This window comes from Dryobates pubescens, chromosome 17 (genome assembly GCF_014839835.1).
Source record: "Dryobates pubescens isolate bDryPub1 chromosome 17, bDryPub1.pri, whole genome shotgun sequence".
Classification (NCBI taxonomy): Eukaryota; Metazoa; Chordata; class Aves; order Piciformes; family Picidae; genus Dryobates; species Dryobates pubescens.
In genome coordinates, this window is record NC_071628.1 from 7,140,935 (window position 1) to 7,162,277 (window position 21,343).

At 38.6% G+C, this 21,343-nt stretch overlaps 1 protein-coding gene across 1 annotated transcript in view; it reads right to left on the reverse strand.

The window, feature by feature from the left end:
- Nucleotides 1–21,343, reverse strand: part of EFL1 (elongation factor like GTPase 1) — a 64,733-nt gene that overhangs the window by 13,216 nt on the left and 30,174 nt on the right. Inside the window, exons 15-16 of the mRNA XM_009903895.2 lie at nucleotides 4,100–4,231; nucleotides 1,557–1,704 (exon numbers count right to left, since the gene is read on the reverse strand). Coding sequence (XP_009902197.2) covers nucleotides 1,557–1,704; nucleotides 4,100–4,231 — 280 coding nt within the window. The remainder of the gene's footprint in view (nucleotides 1–1,556; nucleotides 1,705–4,099; nucleotides 4,232–21,343) is intronic.

The following is a 21,343-nucleotide window of genomic DNA, read 5'->3' on the forward strand; positions in this document are numbered from 1 at the left end:
TTTCATGCTCCTGTAATTTGCATTCAAAAGCAAAATTAATGAAAACCATGTTCCAGTATGCCTAACTGAAAGGATTAATTACTTCCATGATTGCATGCACATCTCTGAGGCTAGTAAAATGCATTCAGAAACACTCACACTTCAGCTCTATCTCATTCTAAAGCTGAAATATTTAGCTGTAATCAGTTTTAGAACAGCCACTACTCTCCATCAAGCTTCAGTTCTAATTACCAGTACCTACAGCTGCCAGCTAGTAGCTGAATAGATGCCTGCAATAAAACAACCACAACTATTGCCACCTGAAATCACAGGTACTGATGTTGAAGCAAACACAGCTCGAAGCAACTCAATGTGAGCCTTGAGAAATAACCAGAGGTTCTGTCTTTTGCATGGTGTACCACTCGGACCTAGGAGCTCTAAAGCAACTCACCCAAAATAGTTCCCAAGTCTGGGAACAGTGGTTATTAGCAATCACAGGGAAACAGAGATAATGTTAATCTTAGTATTCATAAACTCCCTTTTATTAAACTTTGCACTAAGCCTTCACATGAGGTACAACTCACTGCAAACCAAAATTGCTCTGGATTTTAGAGGCTATCAGCCTAAACCCCGGGAAAGGTGCGACTCAAAGATTGTGTCTGGATTTTTGTTGTTAGCTAAGCATGAAAAAGAAAACTGCCAAGGGTTATTATGCAGGAAATGGGAAGTGACACACTGCTTTACTTGGGCAATCAGCATTAAATTAATTTTATCCTTTGGTTTGATAATCACTATTATAATAGTTTTGAGATAGAAGGTGATGCTTTAAAGTCAGCTGAAGCATTTTAGGCATACGAAATGTGACTGGAAAAAAAAGAAAAACCCATTTATTACATGTTATCACATTTATCTAACAGATTAATAGTTGTGCAGCCTTCTTAACTACTCATGAGACCTGAGCAGAGTCATTAAATGACAATCAAAAAAAAAAAACTAATCAAAGTTTCCTAAGTTCTGGTAAATTTTGGTAGAGTGATAAAAACGTTGCAGCGAAAAGCAAATGTAATTGTAAGCTTTATTGCCACGGGCATTTAAGCTTGCAGAAAAAGCTGCTGCTCATGAGCAAGAGAGTAGATTAACATTTAAAAAAAAACAATCAAAAAAATCAATGTGTTGTGGAAAGGAACGGGATAGAGTGTGCACACACAGTTTTGGTCTCGCTGCCTTCTAATCTTTGAGAGTTTATCTATCAGACATGATTTCCCTCCCAGTTTTCATTTTGTACAAATGGTGCACTACATTCTTAATTGGACTCCTGAACCTACTGCAATTTCTCATTTCTAGAAAGTACCCAAAGGGTGTGTAAGATGTATAACAGTGACAAGCTAGTGGCTTCTGCCCACTTGCAGATAACTTTATAGCTACAGAAAGGTCCATTTATGATGCAACGGTGAAGAACTGCTAGTGGATGAAGCTTCTACTTTACCAGAATATAAATCAAAGATATGCATCTGACAAAGAAATACAACAGACACCTACTGAACCAGAAATATTTCTTCCTCCTTGCCCCCTCTAACCTTTGTTTCAGGTCATCCAAGCAACGCTGAAGATGAACTTCTCCTGCTGTCACTAGCACATGCTCTCCTGTCTCCTGGATTAAAACTTGGACACAGGGATCAGCTTGGTTTAAAAGCTTCATTCCTCTAACCAGCTGAGGCATATCACCTGGCAAAAGAAGGTGTTATTAACAAAGTAATACTTGATGTAGGATATACTTAAAAGTAAGAAAAAAGTAGCTCTCATTTCTGTGGAAGTCTAAACACAAATGCATCTTTCAGGAGCACTCACAAACACTGTGTGGGCAAAATTCTGCCCCTAAGTCACAAAGGGTATTATGATGATTTAAGATTGTGTACTCCTAATTTGTGACCAAGAATTTATGTACTGATGATCTAATTCACATTATATAATCTTAACCATGGTACATGTTTGAATAGATTGCACAGGTTTGCTTTGCACAGTTTTGTAATAGGTTTGGCGTACCAAAGCATGACTATGTTATCCTGCTTCCTGTATATAATTAACTCCAAATATGGCTCATTAACAGCACACAACCAATTAAAAAAAAAAGAATGTTATCAATATGAAGTGATTAAAATCTTCAGGATTTCACTCATTGTCATCAGTTTTGAAAGACAGAACCCTTCTTATTTATTACAACTATCTAAAAGTTATCTTTCGCTGATTTATTTTCTCTCTTTGCAATCTTTCATGGCTAAGTGTAACAGCCTGCAAATTGCTAATGCTCAAAATGCTCCAAAGACTAATAAACCCATGTTAACTTTACTAAAATCAAAGCAGAAATTATTCCAGGTGGATTACTTAGAGGGCACAAGAGTGGATGAAGCACAGGAAGGATCTGAAAGAGCTGGAAGCTGCTGAAAAGCTTTAATGCTATTACAACCTGAAAAGGACAAAAATTGGCAATGTGAGAGCTTTTTGGAGAAACCAAACACATCTGTCTCTAAAATGAAGGTGTTTGGGGTTTTTTTATTTGTAAAGAGTTGTCTTAAAGGTAATGCAGAATGACTAACCATAGCTGAGTCAAATTGGGCTGGATTACATCAAAGCTTTGCATAAACAACTCAGGTCCACAGCATTCCAAAATTAATGTATTTGGGGGGGAAAAAAAAAGAAGATTCCTTTTTCTTATTTTATAGGTAGGGTAAAGAATACCCACAGGCTTTCCACAAATGCATATTCACATTAAGAAGGAAGAGTGACATTAAGCTTGTCATTCACTTGAGGACTAGTAAAAGAAATATGGTATTTTGTATTTAATGCTAACCTTGTAAGGGTATAACAGAAAAGTATCCCTGAAAACCAGACATAAAAACAACAAAATGTGAAAAAGACAGTGCTAGCTCAATGGCAGATGCAGCTGAACACAGACTTTAAACTACTGTCTTCTACATTTAAGCCCGCTGAGAGGGATGAACAGAGTTTACAGTAACAACAGAGGAAGATTTTGACATGAATGTGAAGGACATGCAGTGATTTTGTAAGACACAGATAGGGAAACAATTTGTATTTATTTAAATCATTTCTTCCAAATAAGCAGATGCAGTTTGGAAATAGATTTGCTGTGGAAATCCAATGCACTCATATATGACAAGATGCCAGGGTCATCTCTAGACTGCAGCTCACTGGACAATTGATTGCTTTCAAGCTGAGCCTGCAATGGCTAAATTTTGCTTATCTTCCTCTCACTGTTAGCAGATGACTTTCAGGAAGCTTTTGCAAGCATAGCTACCTTTGAGGCTTCTGTCCTTCCAGCTAATGTACTTCAAACCATAGACTCAGAAGTTTCAGAAGTAACCAGGGAGGAGAAATTAAGCAATGGTGTATAAATAATAAAGCTTCACTTCCTTAAGGGGAAAAAAAACCTGCTCCAAAATCCATCAGTAGTTCTAGAATTACATTCCTTTGACATTTTCAACAGAACCAGTATTTTCCCATACTTTCAAAACTACTTTAGCAAATGCAGGATGTACAATATATTATTATCTGTTATTCAGGCATGCAGAACAAATACCTCCTAAGCTGTCCAATCACTTCCTAAAAAAACACATAATATTGGTGTTATTTTGTATCTGAACAGAAAGCCAGTTATTTTTGGTCCTACTAACAGTACAACAGCAAATTCCAATTGGGCTAAAATTCAAATACAGCCAGAGACATACTAGTGTCTGCTGGGGGAAGGGATCAGTTTGAAGCAGTACTGCAAACATGCACCACGAGCCTAAAGATATAACAAAGATTATCAGCAGAAGGAAAAGCCCAAAGCCATGCTGAACCTTTAGCATCATGTTGCTTCTCATGGAACAGCTAAGTCTTACCATAAACAGCACAACAAGGTCTCACCTATTGAGACATGAGCTCGCCGGCTAGAACTCACAAGGACAATATGGCCCTCTGGGCAACATATATATTCCTTTCATACTGAGTCAGTCTCTGATTTAGTGGACAGAACAAGAAGCAGGCAAACAACTCAGGGTGGGAAGCTGCATTGCTACCACACTGAACTTCTGTTACCAGCCCCACTCTGCTTTACACTTACTTGGATGTTTGGGCTCAACAGCTACCCGCACAATCGGCGTGGCCTCGAAGTTGAGAGGTGTAAACGGTGGACAAGCTAGGGACGTCGACAGTGTTGCAGACTTCAGCACAACATCTTGCAGCCCTCCTATTCCTAATAGAAATTGGAAGTAGGGAATCAGAATAAACCAAACCAGAAATAAATCACCCATTGTCATATCAAATGAGACTACAGGTACGATCATCAAGCTACAAAAAAGCTGAAATTATTCTACTTGCAAAAATCAGATTCAAAATGTCCTCATTGTTCATGTGAAGTATCTGTTAAAATACTTGTGCATATCTCAGTACTCAGCTCTCCAGTGTGGCATCTGATATTTAGTCTCACAGTTCCCATGGCATTCTGTCTGTGTTTTCCAAAGGCATGTTTGTAACTCTTCAGACCATAGAGCACATGAGAACGTATCCAGCCCTTTCTACAGCTCAGACTTATTTTTGGTGGTTTAAATTTAGAAAACTTTAGACTGCAAAAGCCTCCCAATTGCCATTTAGTCCAACCTCAAGCAGGGGTAACTTCAAAGTCAGATCAAGTTGCTCACGGCCTTGCCCAGTCAAGTTTTAACAACCTTTAATGATGGAGACTGCACAGCCTCTGTTGGCAAGTCCCTCCAGCCCTTAATTACCCTTATAGTGAAGAATGTGGGTTTTTATTCCTTCCCACCTCCTTCCACTTCCCTTATGCCCATTTGGAATTTTTCTTTTCTACAACTTGAATCTTGTAAAATTTAATGTCTCATATAGTAAGCTGTTAATTCTAATCCTAATACAATTTATCATGCTGGCAAGTTGGTGAAGATTGACCTTAAACTGTTGTCCTAAAAAAAAACTATAGGAAAAAATATTAGCTATAAATCTGCTGAATAGCTGCTGTAAATGCATATTTAGTCTTGGCTGGCTGGCACATTTAAGACAAATTGAAATTATTGTCTTCAAAGTCCTGACCAAAGGGACATCCTTCATAATTTTATCAGAGCTGTAAAAACACTGCCAGAAGTGTTTGAATAATAAAGACAACAAATAAAGCTGATATTGATACATACAGTCACATTCCTAATTATCCTTCAATCATAGGCAATGAGTCTTGCAGTACTTCTGATGGAGTATAAATTAAATGTGCATGTAATTTATTGGGAGCAAACAGAAACCTTCAGGTTTTAAGCAGGTATAGCTCCTGAGCGAAGTTTGCATTTGTAGATTGCAGGGTATTTGTGCTCCCTTCCTCCTCATCCTCTCCTACATGCCTCAGTAATGATAAGCAGAGAAGTGCTTAGCCCCAGCTCCCCATTATCACACTAATACTTTTCCAGGTTCATTTTTCTGGGGGTCTGTTTTCTTTGTTTGAGGCCAGAAACAAAGAGGGTCAAGCTTCCACCCTATGAGATCATGAGGGAGTTTTGAGTTCTGAAAAGCCGGTTTGCTGCAGGCCATTCCTACAGCTCCACAGGCTCGATGTCTGGCCAGCAGCATATGCCAAACCCCAAAATGTCAGTATTTAAGAAAACCTGCCTCAAAATAACTGGAAGCATAACATCATTCAGCAGCTTTAAATGCAGGATGGCAGATGCTACAAAGAAAATAAATCTGTATAAACTCTGTGTTGCACCTGACCTATGACCAGCATGTATTTCCTCTTTTTCACTTATTCAACATGTGGTTTGAATGAAAAACAAATGCTGGATCATCACCACCACCAGGGACCGAGAAAAGGGATGGGTCCATTTTATTCTGAACCTCCCCAGCTGGTAAAAAGAAAATGATTTAGAGTGGGAGGTGCACAACTTCTTTTCACAAAGTAGTTACGAACCAGAGAAATCAAGTCACCAAATCTTCCTTCAGATGGATTCCCTCTTCTCCTAACAGTTACTGTATTCTTACTACCATAAAGAAAACTTACAGCTCTCTGCTCTTTTATTTCACATTGGAAGGTAAAAAGAAATGAATTATAGTAGTGCCTGGCAACAGCAATACCCCAAAAATAAAGAAAGAAAGAAACATTTAAAAAAAATCTGTCAGTTTTCATGAAAATCTGTTATGCTTACAGCCTGAGTGTTTTAGTTGCTGAACTGCATGTGCTGGCATGGAGCACTAGCCAGCCCTGATGAATCTATTTAATTTACAAATTCTTAGCAACAAATGTTGGCAAAAAATATCCCTGAAGATTGAAGGTTCTTGGATACCTTTTTGCATAGTGACTAAGTAACTAGTAATGTATTTTCTGAGTAAAATTGGAAATAGAAGCGGAAGAGGAATGGAAATAGAAGCGGAAGAGGAATGGAAATAGAAGCGGAAGAGGAATGGAAATAGAAGCGGAAGAGGAATGGAAATAGAAGCGGAAGAGGAATGGAAATAGAAGCGGAAGAGGAATGGAAATAGAAGCAACAAATTAGAGCAAGAGAATTCCAAAGCAGAGCAAGACAATTCCAAAGCAGAGCAAGACAATTCCAAAGCAGAGCAAGACAATTCCAAAGCAGAGCAAGACAATTCCAAAGCAGAGCAAGACAATTCCAAAGCAGAGCAAGACAATTCCAAAGCAGAGCAAGACAATTCCAAAGCAGAGCAAGACAATTCCAAAGCAGAGCAAGACAATTCCAAAGCAGAGCAAGACAATTCCAGAGTACCACATCACATGGCAATAGGATTCTGCTAATTATGCTGAGACAACTTATTGTTCATCCCACCAAAATTTACACATACTGCTTGAGATCTGGTTAATATGTTCATTCCTTCAATGGACTTAGAAAAGCCACTCCAAAAATGAAGCTTTTAAGTATCTGTTTTCAGATTGGTTTTGTCCTGTTCAGGCCTTGAAGACACCATTGTAAGACACATTTTACCTCACATTGCTTTTTTGGTAGTGATTTCAAAAACACAGAAACTGAAGAAAAACCTGCTTCTTAAGCAAGGAAGGTGAAACAAACTACTGCTCTTCTGGGTTTAGGTGATCTTAAAACTGACATACTGAAAAAGTAGTGCAAGGATTTTGGAATAGTCATCTCTCAAAGAACAACTTAGCCTACAAAGTATGCAATCTGTCAGGCAAATAAACATGCCCACTGGTAGGCAGCTTGCTGCATATTGCTGTTATTTGTTTATTCATTTTAAAGAGAAGCTGCAGTTAGGAATGTTTACAGAAATTTGAAAATGTATTATGTTGGTGAGGAAATTGCTTCCTGCTATTAACTTCGCCTGTGGGATGTCACCCGATTTCTATACCCCCCCAAAAACGCTAAATTCTGGCTGTTTGGGGTAGTGTGTGAACCTCAAAGACACAAGACTTTATGAAAAAATCCTTATTAGCAGTATCACACACTTGACTATACACTGTGTAACACTGCTACGAACACTGCACTTCCTAGCAGAGTCTTTTCTCTCTCCAGTTCTGAGTCAAATCACCTTTACGAATCACCTTTGCTGCTAAACAGTTTCTACTGTGTTCTTCATCTGTGCACAGTCCTGTTCGTTGAGATTATGGGGATTACAACGTAGAGACCTGCCAGCCAAGCTACCCATGCTGAAAAGTCAAGTCTACCATTTGTGATTTGACAGAAAGTATGAAACTAGACTATTTTTCTCTTAAATTAGTCATCTAAATGCTTTGCTCCTACTGCAAAATAATATTTCTGTTTTGAAAAAAGTACTCCCACAAACTACAGGTCAATAAAGAAACGCAGTGCCTGAACTCATGTGGACTTGGACTTGAATAATAACAGGCACAGAAAAATGCCACTCTCCAGGGCCCTGTCTGTGTGCCAAGGGCTTCACTGAAGGAAAGGTAATTTTACAAAGCTTAACACTCAGATGGAAACACCCAGACAGAGCAGCATTAGTTGTCAGAATATGATTCGCTCTAGAACAAACAGGCCAGACTTTAAAAACATCTCCACATCATATTTGACTTAATTACATTATAATTGTATCTCTCTTGTCCTAAAGAAGCCAATCCTGCTCATAATTGTTTATCAAACGAACTTTTCTTAGCATGTTCCAACTGCTTCCTTTTTACATAGTCTATGTTCAGGTTACTCTGAGAAATTATTCACAGTGGCCAACAAAAAACACATTTCAAAGTATTAAAATTATTATTTCAACAATAATTGTCAATCTGTAGCTTGAAAATAAGTTAACAGAACAGAACAGACCAGGTTGGAAGAGAACTTTTGAGATCGAGTCCAACCCATCACCCAACACCATCTAATCAACTAAACCATGGCACCAAGCACCCCATCCCGTCTCTTCTTAACACCTCCAGTGATGGTGACTCCACCACCTACCTGGGCAGCACATTCCAATGGCCAATCATTCTTTCTATGAAGAACTTCTTCCTAACATCCAGCCTAAACCTCCCCTGGCACAGCTTGGGACTGTGTCCTCTTGTTCTTGTGCTGGGTGCCTGGGAGAAGAGACCAACCACCACCTGGCTACAACCTCCCTTCAGGTAGTTGTAGAGAGCAATAAGGTCTCCCCTGAGCTACCTTTTCTCCAGGCTAAGCAACCTCAGCTTCCTCAGCCTCCCCTCAAAGGCTTGTGCTGCAAACCCCTCCCCAGCTTTGTTGCCCTTCTCTGGACACCTTCCAGCAAGTCAACACCTTTCCTAAACTCAGGAGCCCAGAACTGGACATTGGCCTAGCCAGTGCTGAGTACAGGGACAAGGAACTCAGTAAAAGCCTCTGAGCTAATGTTAAGAAAGACCTTCTGAGTTTGGTTTTTGTTGTATGAAAGTAACCAAATTGCAGTGTACATCAGCAAGAATTATTACACAGAGAAAAAAAAAAGAGATTTACAAAGGTCTTTTCGTTGTTGAGATCTTTCTATAAGATAATAACACTACATCAAGTATATACCTACTTGTATCACCACTATTTTTACCACACAATGGTAAAAACAGGTAAGACTATCATGACTGAAATTTTCACAAGGAGCAGGAGATTCAAGACAAGTCTCCATTTTTCTCTTCTAAATCTTGCTGGTAACTACTACACCCAAGACAATAATTTTGCTGCCTTTAAAGATAAAGTACACTTTGCCTGCTGAATTTAGCTAAGATCTGAACACATAATAGACCAGTTTCAAGACACACGTAATTAGTGTGCCTTGATGTAGAAGGCTTTAGCATGTAACGTTCTCTTAAGGTAAAAAAACCAAAGCAGATGCCACCACCATGCACAACCTTTTCTATCAGATAAGGAAGTAACTTGGTTGACAGTGTGAAAACCAAAGAATGAAAGCTGTTTAAATTTCAACTTCTGCCACATCGTTGATATCCTCAGCACATCAATTCAGTGTCTCTATCTTCTCTTACTGATGATATCATCACTTAAGAATCTTTGGCTGCTTTGGAATGGAGACACATCAAGCTTTGGACTAACACCACAGAGCTTCAGACTAGCACTGTAAGGAACTAAGGAAAGCAAAAAGCTCCTCTGAATCTTCCCCGTAAGGCTCTGACTCCATTGAAATAGACAATTTCTTGGCAACATTGTTTAGAAGGATGAAGACTTACAATACACAAAGCCTCCTGTTTTCCATGCTCCACGCACTGCGCTATGTGGCAGTGAAGAAAGGCCATGCAAGCTCCCCTGGAATTCCTTTAAAAGGAGGTGTGATGCAAACTTTTGTAAATCTAATCAGCCTGAAATCTTGAAACCACCACATGCCTTTTGTTTCACAGGGAGTGCACAAACAGTCCAGACTAACACCTCTATAACTGCTGGGCAGTATTAAAAATGCTTTTTTTCTCCCTCCCTAGTGAGAGTCACTGGAAAATAAGTATGTTTAAAAGGTGCTTTAAAAGACCTACTTGAGAAAATAAACTCACACATTCACCTTAAATATGTGATTGGCTCTTAGATGTTTCCAGTTAGTCCTTAAATAGATTAAAAGCCAACTGAAACAAACAGAAAGGCAAAAAAGTTAAAAGTAATTAAAAAAATTAATGAAAATAACTCCAGAACAATCATCCTCCTCCTTCAAACATACCCACAGAATTCTCCTTTTCCCAATTTCTAGCATAAGCCTAGAAAAAGTTATAACAAGTATGAGACCATTATCTATTAGGGTGACTAATACTACTTCACTCTTTCCACACACACATTAAGCATTGGCCTCCTTCCTTCCCTCCCATTACTATCCTTAACTATATATTGGGGGGAAAAAAAAATATATATATAAAAAGGAGGTAAAACAAGAAGAGAGACTTTGCAAGAGAAAAGTGACCTTTGGTAGGGTTAAACTCAGTTACAATAGTATGACTGATATATGTGAGGAATCTTAGAATCTTTCACAAGTCACTGGGATTAAAGGATGACAACTGTAGGGGCTTTGGACAAGTAGCTACCAAGGCTTCAGAATACCTTTTGTGACACAGTTATCTCAGATTTTAAGCATGTTTCTCTTGAGTCTCCTGGCCACTGCACAGAGACATCTGAGGGCAGTAGTTGACCTTTCTGTATTAGAAACTGTTTCTGGAAGGGAAGGGGACGTAAATCAAGAGACAGACCATATTCAAGTTGAGATTTCATCAACTTTCTCCGTAATATAGACCACATGTTAGCACAGATTGCTGGTGAGCCTCTTCTTGTCATCTGTAATTGTGCACTTCCCCCTGAATTGTTCATTTTGCTTCTGAAGCAAGTGAAATTGCTTGTACAGAAATCAGACTATTGTAAAGTCCATGCAGGATTTCAGCTCTTCTCAGTACCTTCCAATCATTTTACAGGAAAAGTTAATTCAACAGTTCATTTTGTATTTCTTTCCTCTTTCCCAGGGTGGGGGGTGTTTAAGTTGAATCCCTAAAAATCACCAGTATCCAACAGCCTGTAGAAGCCTTTGTCCTGGTTTCTTCATGAAACAAGTCCTATCTAATATGTGCTAGAACAAGCAGAAACATGAACTCTGTTCAATACAAAGGTGTTAAGTTGTACTTCTGTTGTAAAACTTAACCTTTAGGTTCACAGCAGTTTGAGGGCAAATTGAGCATAACTTTCTAAGCAGAGTAAGCACAGCTACGTTATTAACAACATTTTAACAAAATTCCCTCTCTCCAATGGACACAACCCTGCAAAAAGACCTTAAATGCAGTAAGCGACTTTGACACAAGAAGCACCTCAGTGCTTTTCTACTGAATCATTAAGCAGAAGATTAAAAGGTACCAAGGCACCCCAGTGAGCTCCTTTAGGAAAAAGACTAACATCTCAAAGAAGAAAGCTGTCTGCTTTTATAAGACCTGCAAGGAAAGTCTAGGAGCTAACAGCATGTTGTCCACTAAAATCTCCCATCACAAGGCTGTAGCTTTGAAGAGGGCTACAAATATCATGCACTGCTCAGTGGCGAAGACCTTGGTGATACCACATCTGGAATACTGTGTCCAGTTCTGGGCTCCCTGGTTCAAGAAGCACAAGGACTTGTTGGAGCAGGTACAGAAAATTGCTACAAAGTTGATTAGGAGACTAGAGTATCTCTCATATGAGGAAGAGAGTTAGGTACTTTTGCCTGGAAAAGAGAAGACTGCGGGGATCTCACAAACTTGTGACAGAACAAGAGGACACAGTCTCAAGCTGCACCAGGGGAGGTTTAGGTTGGATGTTAGGAAGTTCTTCACAGAAAGAGAGATTGGCCATTGGAATGTGCTGCCCAGGGAGGTGGTGGAGTCACCATCTTTGGAGGTATCACAGTATAACTAAGGTTGGAAGAGACCTCGAGGATTATCGAGTCCAACCTGTCACCACACACCTCAGACCAAGGGCCACATTCAAAATCCTCTTGAACACCTCCAGGGACGGTAACTCCACCACCTTCCTGGGCAGCCCATTCCAATGACGAACAACTCGCTCGGTGAAGAACTTTCTCCTCCCCTCGAGTCCAAACCTCTGGATGAGGCACTTGGTGCCATGGCTTAGTTGATTAGATGGTGTTGGGTGATAGGTTGGACTTGATGATCTCAAAGGTCTTTTCTAACCTGGTTAATTCTGTTCTGTTCTATATATTTAAAGCAAGCATTTTTTCTCTCCTGCTGAGGTTCTTTGGGAAAAAGCTCTATATGCCTGAGTATGTACTGAGACCGCATGACAGCATGTTTATTAACTGTTAATTGTGTTTACAACTGTAATTATGAACTTTCCTCAGACTAGACTAAAAACAATTTCAAGAAGACTATAAAAAAACCCAAACCCTTTACATTTAACAGTAACATCTTCAAACTAATAAAGTGGCCAGAGATCTACCTGCACTCCTGACAAAGTGGACACCAAAGCTGTCAAGAATCTGCTTGCCAAAATACAAATTTACCTTGGAGTAAAGAGAATTAAACTAACATCAGCTAACGTTCCAAATCTGACTTCTGGGTTTACAAATTGGTGTTGTCAAAATGAAATACTGATTTCCTTAGGTTGTTTAATGAGGCAAATAAATACAGAAGATGAAAGTATTTCAGATAATGATGCTTTTCTTATACTGCAAAATCATTTCATTTGTCCTGCCATACTAATTTTTGGAACTCAAACCAAAAGTAAATGATCCTGATTTGTAAGTATTTGTGGTTAAACTTAATTTTAGCACAGCAACTTAGAAAGCTCATGCTTAGGTCTTAACTTGTCTCCCTTAAGTATGTTGAAATAAATGCACTCATGGCCTCACGCACACATGAAAATCAGAATATCTTTACTCCAAGTTATTTTAAGCCTTTAACTGTAGGGCAGTCTTGCTAAAGGCACTAAACAGCACCTTTTGTAGTTTCATAAAAATGGCAGTATACACACAATATCTTTTTCCTGAGCCTACACATTGTAATTCCTTTCCACACACCAGGTCAACGTGACATCACTTGAAAGCAGCAATGCTGAACAACAGCAAATGTGTCCACAGACCTTTGTACAATGTGACCACATAGGCACTGGAACTCACACATCAGTTAGCCTGTAGGTCAATTAATAAATCCATACATGTGGAAAACATTTTGCACCATACAAAACTCTTCAAGGTTTCCTGAAACAAAAGCCAAAGGTTTTGATTTATCATTACTTTGAATAAATTATTGTCATTTTACTTGGCAGCAAAACATCTGAATTTATTTATTCTGTTAAAAGAATGACTAGTGGAACTTCAGAGTCAGCTCAGCACAACTGTCACTGTAGTAAGTATATTGTTCCTATATATTTATTTTGATAATCCAAAAAGCCCTTTAAATGATGCTTTTTTTCTTTCTTTTCCTTTTTTTAGTAGTAGTAAATGTGCTCTTATAAATAAATTCAAGGAACTGCATATTGCACTGGAAAACAGGTCAGCTGAAATCATATGGAACAGGCTATGCAAGAGGGGAAAAAAAAAAAGCCTAGACAAGAGAGCAGTAACTAAAGAGAATATATACTTTCTGGAGATGAGAAATGTCTTACAGCTGTAGCTCTGTATATTATTAGGAAGCCTCTCTACTTTGTCCCAAAGATGAAAAACATGGTAATCATCTACTGATGATTTCTACTGGTTCAATAAAGAAAGTGTTTAACAGCAAAACAAAACTAAAAAACCCAAACAACAACAACAAAAAATTTTGTTTTAATTTCAATGCTGAAAACTCCCAGACTTCAGCTGTGACATTGGCATGTGCCTTGCAGAAGACAGAAGAAGATGGGACTAATGACCCTTGATAAAGCTGGTTTGTGCAGAATTATAAATTGATGATAAATGCTATCCAAGAGAAAATGTCAAGAAGATGACAAATCTCTACATTCCAGCAAACCTCTAGCAAAGGCACAGATTATACTGCTTGTAATTTGGGCATTAAAAAGGAGAGTATTTGACATTTAAATAAATAAACCTCTCAGGTATCCTAGTAATAACTACATTAGACAGAAGTAGAGCAACTCCAATGCTACTCTTTTTCAGGACCACCATTAATAATATTAGTACACATGTTCATTTCTGGAAAGCTATTGAAACAGGAGATCCTATTTTCCTAGGCCTTCAACATGAATAGATGACATGTTGTACATACTCATCAAAACAATCTCTTCTCACTTAAAATGCCTTTGAAATATTTCACTTGCACTGACATGTATGAAAGCAGGCAGGGGAGAGGCAGCAGCCCAAGGCTGAGAAAGGAAGCACCGAATCGATTGTGCTTTATCACACTGAGCACAGAAAGTGTTTAATATTAGAGGAAAGACATGAAGGCAAAGCCTTTCTAGTTAAAAATGTTCAATATTTGTGTTTCTGTAGACACTGGGAAGATTTAAAACCCCATATCATGTTTCAGTCTTTTTGAGAGCACTTCAGGCAAGATGCAAGTGAAGATCTGGAGTTCACAACAGTAAAGTGAATTCTAATTTCTTGACCAAACGCTTCCCACGACAGAGCGAAAGAACTAATCTTAGCCAATAGAACCAGGTCAAATGATTTCTTCATAAATCAGACTACTTATAGCATAGTCTAACAAACCAATTGGCCACTAAGAGAAAATGACATTTTAGGTTTTATTCATTTTTAGTAGCATGCCCTCAAAGCAGGCAGATTTCATGTATATACTGTTTTCTTAAGCTGAGGATCACAAAAAATAAGGAACATCTGTTACTTCCCAGAATCAGTTATAAGTGGTGTTAAAATTAACGAGACCTTCAGGCACTGATCTTGCAAGCAATTAATTTTAATCTGCAGAGCTCTTGGAGGTTTTGTCATATTTGCATGGAAAAAAGCTGCATGAACATATTGCTACAAGTTCTGCGTTACACATCCTAGGTGCACTGGGAATTTAGAATCTACTACCAGAAATGGCAATTACAAAAGACTATGGTAGTTACTTGAAAAGCTAATTAGTTTTTGCCCATTCTTGTTTTGGTTTCAGAATTTAACTGCAGAATCCAACTACACTTATTTACACTTAATCAGTCAAGACTACAAGGCCTCTGTAATTCAGAGCATCAGGTAAATGCAAAGACCAACCAATCAGTTCCTAGGGTGTTTCAGACATCACAAGCAGAAGTAGGACACCTATTACCAAATGTGCACAATATCCTGTGGGAAATGCCCTACTGAGTCACTGAGCATTTATCCTGTTAACATGCAAGACATGCAAGTAACTAATTAAAATTCAATTCTCTAAGACCCTGACCCAATGCCTAATGCTCTTTAAAGAAGCCTGCCCCTCCCCCCCATTACATCTGCCCATAAGTGATTTCTGTTTGCTTATTTTGTTGCCTTGGGAAATTAAAGCTTGAAGTGTTCCAAAGAACCATGAATAATGGATCTTTTCAGTCCGTATTATGCAGAATTTGATGTTTGCTTTAAATACAATCACTTCCAAGAAGGATAATAAATAATAGAAAAATTGACTTCAAGCTAAAAGAAACCTATAAATAGCTCACTTGTAGTTACAAGCAATACTATTTGGGGGAGTAATTAATCAGAGGGAAAAAAATTTAACAAAAGAATGCACCTTTCCAATGCCCAATGAATAGGATGTACAAACAGATGACATGAGAGGGAACTGGGTATGCCTTTAACTTGTTTGATCAGCAGCCTAGGTAGTTACTGATAATGAATTATTTATCATGTGCTCCAGTTTAATAGCAAAATTAATTCCAAAATAAACCAAAAATGCATTCAAATGCAATAAAGAAGTTATTGCCACACAATGACTGGGCCATTAATACTGATCTCAGATGGAAAGGCAGGGGTATACTTCAAACAAATAAAACTTGGCTAGAATAATGACAATTTTCAGTGAAAAGAAGGAATTCTGGGAAGTTATTTCAAAACACACACACATTAATCATTGACAAAAGTACCTAAGAAACATGAAATAGTAAAATTATGAAGAAAGCATTCTGCCAGCCCTTCATTAGTCTAGTTAAAATAGGGTTTTATCACAATGATAACAAAATAAAATAAAATAAATCTTTTCCCCCACAAATCTGGAAGTGTATTTAAATCAAGTATTGTATTACAAGCCAGCTTCATGTTAAATAGTCCTGGCAGTCTGCATCTGAGTAAACAAAACATACCAAAATCATGGCTATTTAAAATGTTACCAAAAAAATCAAACCAAAACATTAATACTGCTACTCCTTGTCCCAACCCTTTTTCCCCCAAAAAGAAAAGGGTAAAAAACTGACATTTCCCTCCTAATTTCTGATGACTTCAGTTAATGTATCACTGAGAGTCATTAATGTTGATTGTCCATGTAACTTCAAGTTCCTAAAATATTGCAGCATATTAACTTTCATTAGCTCTAGGTCAAGGAAAAAAAGGGAAAATATATACAGATCATTCCTAAGATAGGAGAGTTCTTGCAGCTAGTGCAGAAGACCACATAACTGAATTGGCCTTAAAAATGTTCCTTGATTTCAAAACAGGAAAAAAGATAAATAGAACTGATCTTGATTTCCAGTGTCCCCTTGCAAAACAGTAACTAATAATATTGAAGTTTTTTTACATCCCTAAAGTCTACATGCAGTGATAACATCCCCAACATTCCTCTCTTCACTTGTTAGAAAAGAGGTATGAGCCTCTCACTAACAAAAAGATACCAGGACATCAGCTTTAACATATCCACATCTGGAAATCCCTTAGTGTTTAATTTCCTTTTCAATAGGGTGCTTGGTTGCATGGTTTAGTTGACTAGGTGGTGTTGGATGATAGGTTGGACATGATCTTGAAGGTCTCTTTCAACCTGGTTTATTCTATTCTATCATCCACTGATTGCTTCATTAGTGTTAGAGGATAAAAGGAAGAGACCCGACTCCAAAGGCAGTTTAAGAACTCCCTCTCAAATACAGCTAGAGTGATCTAGCAGCCACTTGGCACCCAAAAGAGCCAGCTTGCTCTCACTCCTGGCTTCCTAGCAATTGTCAGACTCTGTCACTCCCTCAACCAACAAAGCATTTTAAGAGACATGGCTTCGGACAAGTTGTCCAAGGAAAGGCAAATCAACATATTAAGCATAGTTTTCTTTGGCATGAGGAAGCCAATCAGAAATACAGGTTCAACTACTAGCATCTCACAAAACTAGTTAAGAGAACTTTTCTCCTTGCCGTCCACATGGAAAGTGCAGCCAGCACCTCATGGTGCTGAAACAAGTCAATGTGTCTCCATGCCCCACTGCCACCCCCTCAGGAACAAGACCAATGTGGCTAACATTTTGCTGACTAAGCAGAGGAGTCCACAAATGCAGTCTCCTGTCTCAACCACAAGCTACAGCAGTGGCTTGGCTGCTGCTTCAAGAGAAAGCAAAACCTTAAAACACAGAATGCCAGCTGCATCCCTGAACAAAAGAAACAGGGCCATGTGCCACTGCTAGGTGCCAGTTTTAAACACTTTGGAAGAGTTCTGGGTCGATGAACTTTCTCTAATCAAAGTGAAAAGCATTTCTGCTAAAAATGGCTGATTACTTCCATGGCTGGTTTTGGGTGAGAAGCAATGCTTCCAACACAGTATGTCAGACTTCCTGATGGGATTATGTACACATAAAATGATCTGTTAAAAATGGAGCATGTTTTCAAATCTCATTTTGAAAGTAAATGCAACTCCTATAATCACACAGTCTCTCCTCAAGGCCTTTTAAACATGTTATCAACTTCCACTAAGTTGACCAGTGAGAGAGAGGAGAGGGTTCAGATATCATTTAAGTTTCCACAAGTTATGTAAAATCAGTGGCTGAGTACTGAAGGGAGGCCAAAACTGGTGAGTTCTCTGAAAACAGGGCAGGCAAAACACGATCATTTTATATCCCACTTGGAAGCTGCTGCCTGGCAACCAGCATGTGCTTCCTGGCTGGCCAACTGGGACATGCACAACTGCAAGATAGGAGCAGCTCAGAGGGAATCTGAGCACTTTTAAGGACACAAGTACACGGGCATCCAAGCTTTGATAGTACCACTGCTCAGAGAAGCTGCTTTTTGAATGCCATGAAACAATCAAGTATGTTGGGGAAAAGCTCCAAAAAAATGTAATCATCCAGATTCCAAACATTTCAGGTCCCATTTTGAAAGCTTCTCAACAAACAGCTCTTTGCATCAAGGAGCTAGGTAGGCTGTCATTAGCATCCATTACTTATGCTTTCAATTTCCTTCTCAACAGCTCCAGCAGACGAAAGAGGGTGAATCAGTCTGGACATCTTTGCTGATGTTTAAGTGCAATAACTGATGCAACTCGAACTACCAGCAGGTTTGCATTTTCATTTACATTACCACCTTCCCAGTCATGCAACTCACAATGCTTGACCCAATACTTCAACATTACATAAAGCACTGACTTGCACTTGAAGGTTACCAAACACAAAACCTCACAAAAAGCACTCCCTAGAGCATGTGACCATTCTGACAGTGGAGCAGACTCAAAAAATGAAGCCTCCCATTTTTTAAAAACACTGGCTTGAACTTTGCCCAAATACCTAACAGACCTCACTGGAATTAGGTGCCAGCAAGCAAGAAAGGTTAGAAAACCACCACACTTCTTTCACTCTTAATTACCTGCAAAACAGTAAATAAATTTGGTTCCACATATTAATGGTAACATTTCAAAATACAATCAAACCAAGTCACCAGCTGCTCCGCATCTGAAAATAAAAGCTCAATGGTGACAGCCTCTCAAACATTACCCATATATTACCTATAACTGTAATCAAACACTTCTTTGTAAATGAAAAATTCTTTAAAATTCAGGTTCTCAAGCACATAAGGCAAAAAAGAGAAGTGTTATCTGTTTGCTATGGCAATGAACTTATAACAACTTTCACTATGTAACTACAAATGGAGTTGAAATTCACACTCTTTGACTTGTAGCCTCTGCAGAAGAGTATTTCTAGTAAATATCAGCTTTTCCAACTATTTACTAAATGCTAAACTAACACAAACAATCTAAACTTTCAGCCCAAACTACTCAGTGCTGCTCCTTTAACACTGTTGTTTAGCAGCACTCCACAGTTCGACAGCAGTTGATACTCCTAAATATAGCTCTGCCTTAACTCCCCCCCACAGTTCACAAGCCAGACAAAGCCAACTTCATGACTCACACCCTGATACAGGCCAAACAACCCTCACAACACTTTCAGAATTTAATGTGAAGCATGAAGCATCATCAAAATTTCAGGAAATATTTAGAAAACAACTCACTAAAGCACAGGCTTTATTAACAACCTCTTGCCTTTGCACCCTTCTCAGCTGTTAGAGGGGATTGCAATTCCCTGCAACACTGTTTGTGTTCAGTGTGGCTGTGTGCAGAACTCATTCCAAACTGCTCTCCCCATGCCCCCACTGCACTCCTCCCCACCCCCCCCCCCCTTGCTTTTTCCAAACTCTTTGAAGCAATTTTGGAAACAACAGAATATGGAAGCAAAAGAAAAAGATACAAAGCAATAAAAGGCTTTTGTGGCTAGATCAAAGGTAAAAGTAGAGGCATTTCACAACCACAGATGGCATTGATTGCAAGAATGTTGTATATTACAGGCACTAGGTCTATTATGCAGTAAGACAGACACTTCTTCACATGCAGGTGTGAACGTGTGCATCCTGCTCCTCCCTGCCTTATACAGGAGACCTGGATAAGATTAGGATGTGCTTCAGCAGGAATTTAAAGCACATTCAAATAAATTGCCCTTGTGGATTAGTGGTTTGGATCACATCTACAATGCCAGTTAGGAGATAGCTTTTGCATTTGCTTAGGTTGTGGTTAACCAAAATATTCTCATACAGTTTTGCTTTATTGACACAGGATAACTAAGGTAATCAAAATAAAAAGCTGAGGTAGAGGTAACAGACAGAAAGGCAAAGAGAAATGTGGAATCCAAAGAGAAAACAGGAGGTTAACACTAAGATTTGGAGTGGGAAGCTCAAGGGAAAACGGGCAGATCTCAGAGCCATGTTAACACTCCAAAGACAGCTGAGGGAGGTCCAGCCTAATTTCTACAGCCTGGCTCTTACTCTGTGCAGAAGCAATTAGTGCAGCCATGAAAGCCAAAGAAACATCTAGAGAGAATTTTCCCACTTCAATTTCATACAGAATAATAGCATTTCTCAGGACAATTGAAGTTCCAAAGAAAAAGAAAGCTAAACAAGATTTTTCACAACAGTGGCTTTACTTAACACTACACTGCCTCTTAAACCAGTAAAGTAGTTCTGAGTTGAGCTAATAAATAGGCACCACACTGACTGCAGATTTTGGGCTTTTAGAATACTCCACGCGATTAATTTAGTCAAAATATTTATAGCTCTTCTGCATGAAGAAATGCACATCAAAAACCATAATCCAAAGCCTTCACTACACTGACAGTGCCGTGAATCTATTGAGACCTTAACCCAAAGTTGAAACAGTGACACATTTTTCTATTGCATGAAAAACAGTGCCCTCTGGCTTCACATTAAACGGCAACAGGAAAAGCACCTAAAGCACAAAACAAAGTATCTGGGTCTGATTTCCATTTCTAGCCAAGAAATGGATGAAAAATTACATGACAATTCTCCAAATACCCTAACTGGTGAAGGAATCATCATCATCACCACCACTCAGATGCTCTGAATATTGAGATCATTTGATATTCACTTTAAAATACAACCTGCACCAAGCTGTTGTGCATGTCATGAGCAACTGAAACTCAGTGAAAAACAAAGCAAGCCACCAACCTTGTTTCTTCAGAACTGTTTTGCTCACAGGATATGTGTTTAAAGTATAAAAATGAGGAAAAGCCTTATTTAATCAAAGCTGTGTAAAGGAGTTTTAGTTTTACATAACCTTGGAAAAGAGATTATACAGAAATAGAGAACATAAACTCAACAAAAATACAAATTTCCTATTGCTAAAACCCACATATAGAGAGGACAACTTCCTGGTGTACTACAATTGGAAAAGCTAAGATTTGAGACATTACTCAGAAGAGCTATGAAAAAATAGTGAGAAATTAGATTTAACCAACAAAACCTACGCTGCCTAGAAAAAAAAACCCACTTCCACCACTCATTCACTGCCTCTGACAGGGTACAGAGAAGGTAACATTTTGAGATGAATAAACTGTAATTTCTAGGTCCAAGTTTTTTCACCCCCTCTTAAGTTACACATTGTTTATTTCAGCACTGATAAACATCAGAAATGAAATTATTTTGTCCAATTAAGACATTCACCTAGGCAGGCAGCTGGTTGTTATTTAAAGATGGCCTGGAATAGTACATTGTGCTGAGACTGCAAAAGGATAAAGAATCATAGAATCAACCAGGTTGGAAAAGACCTC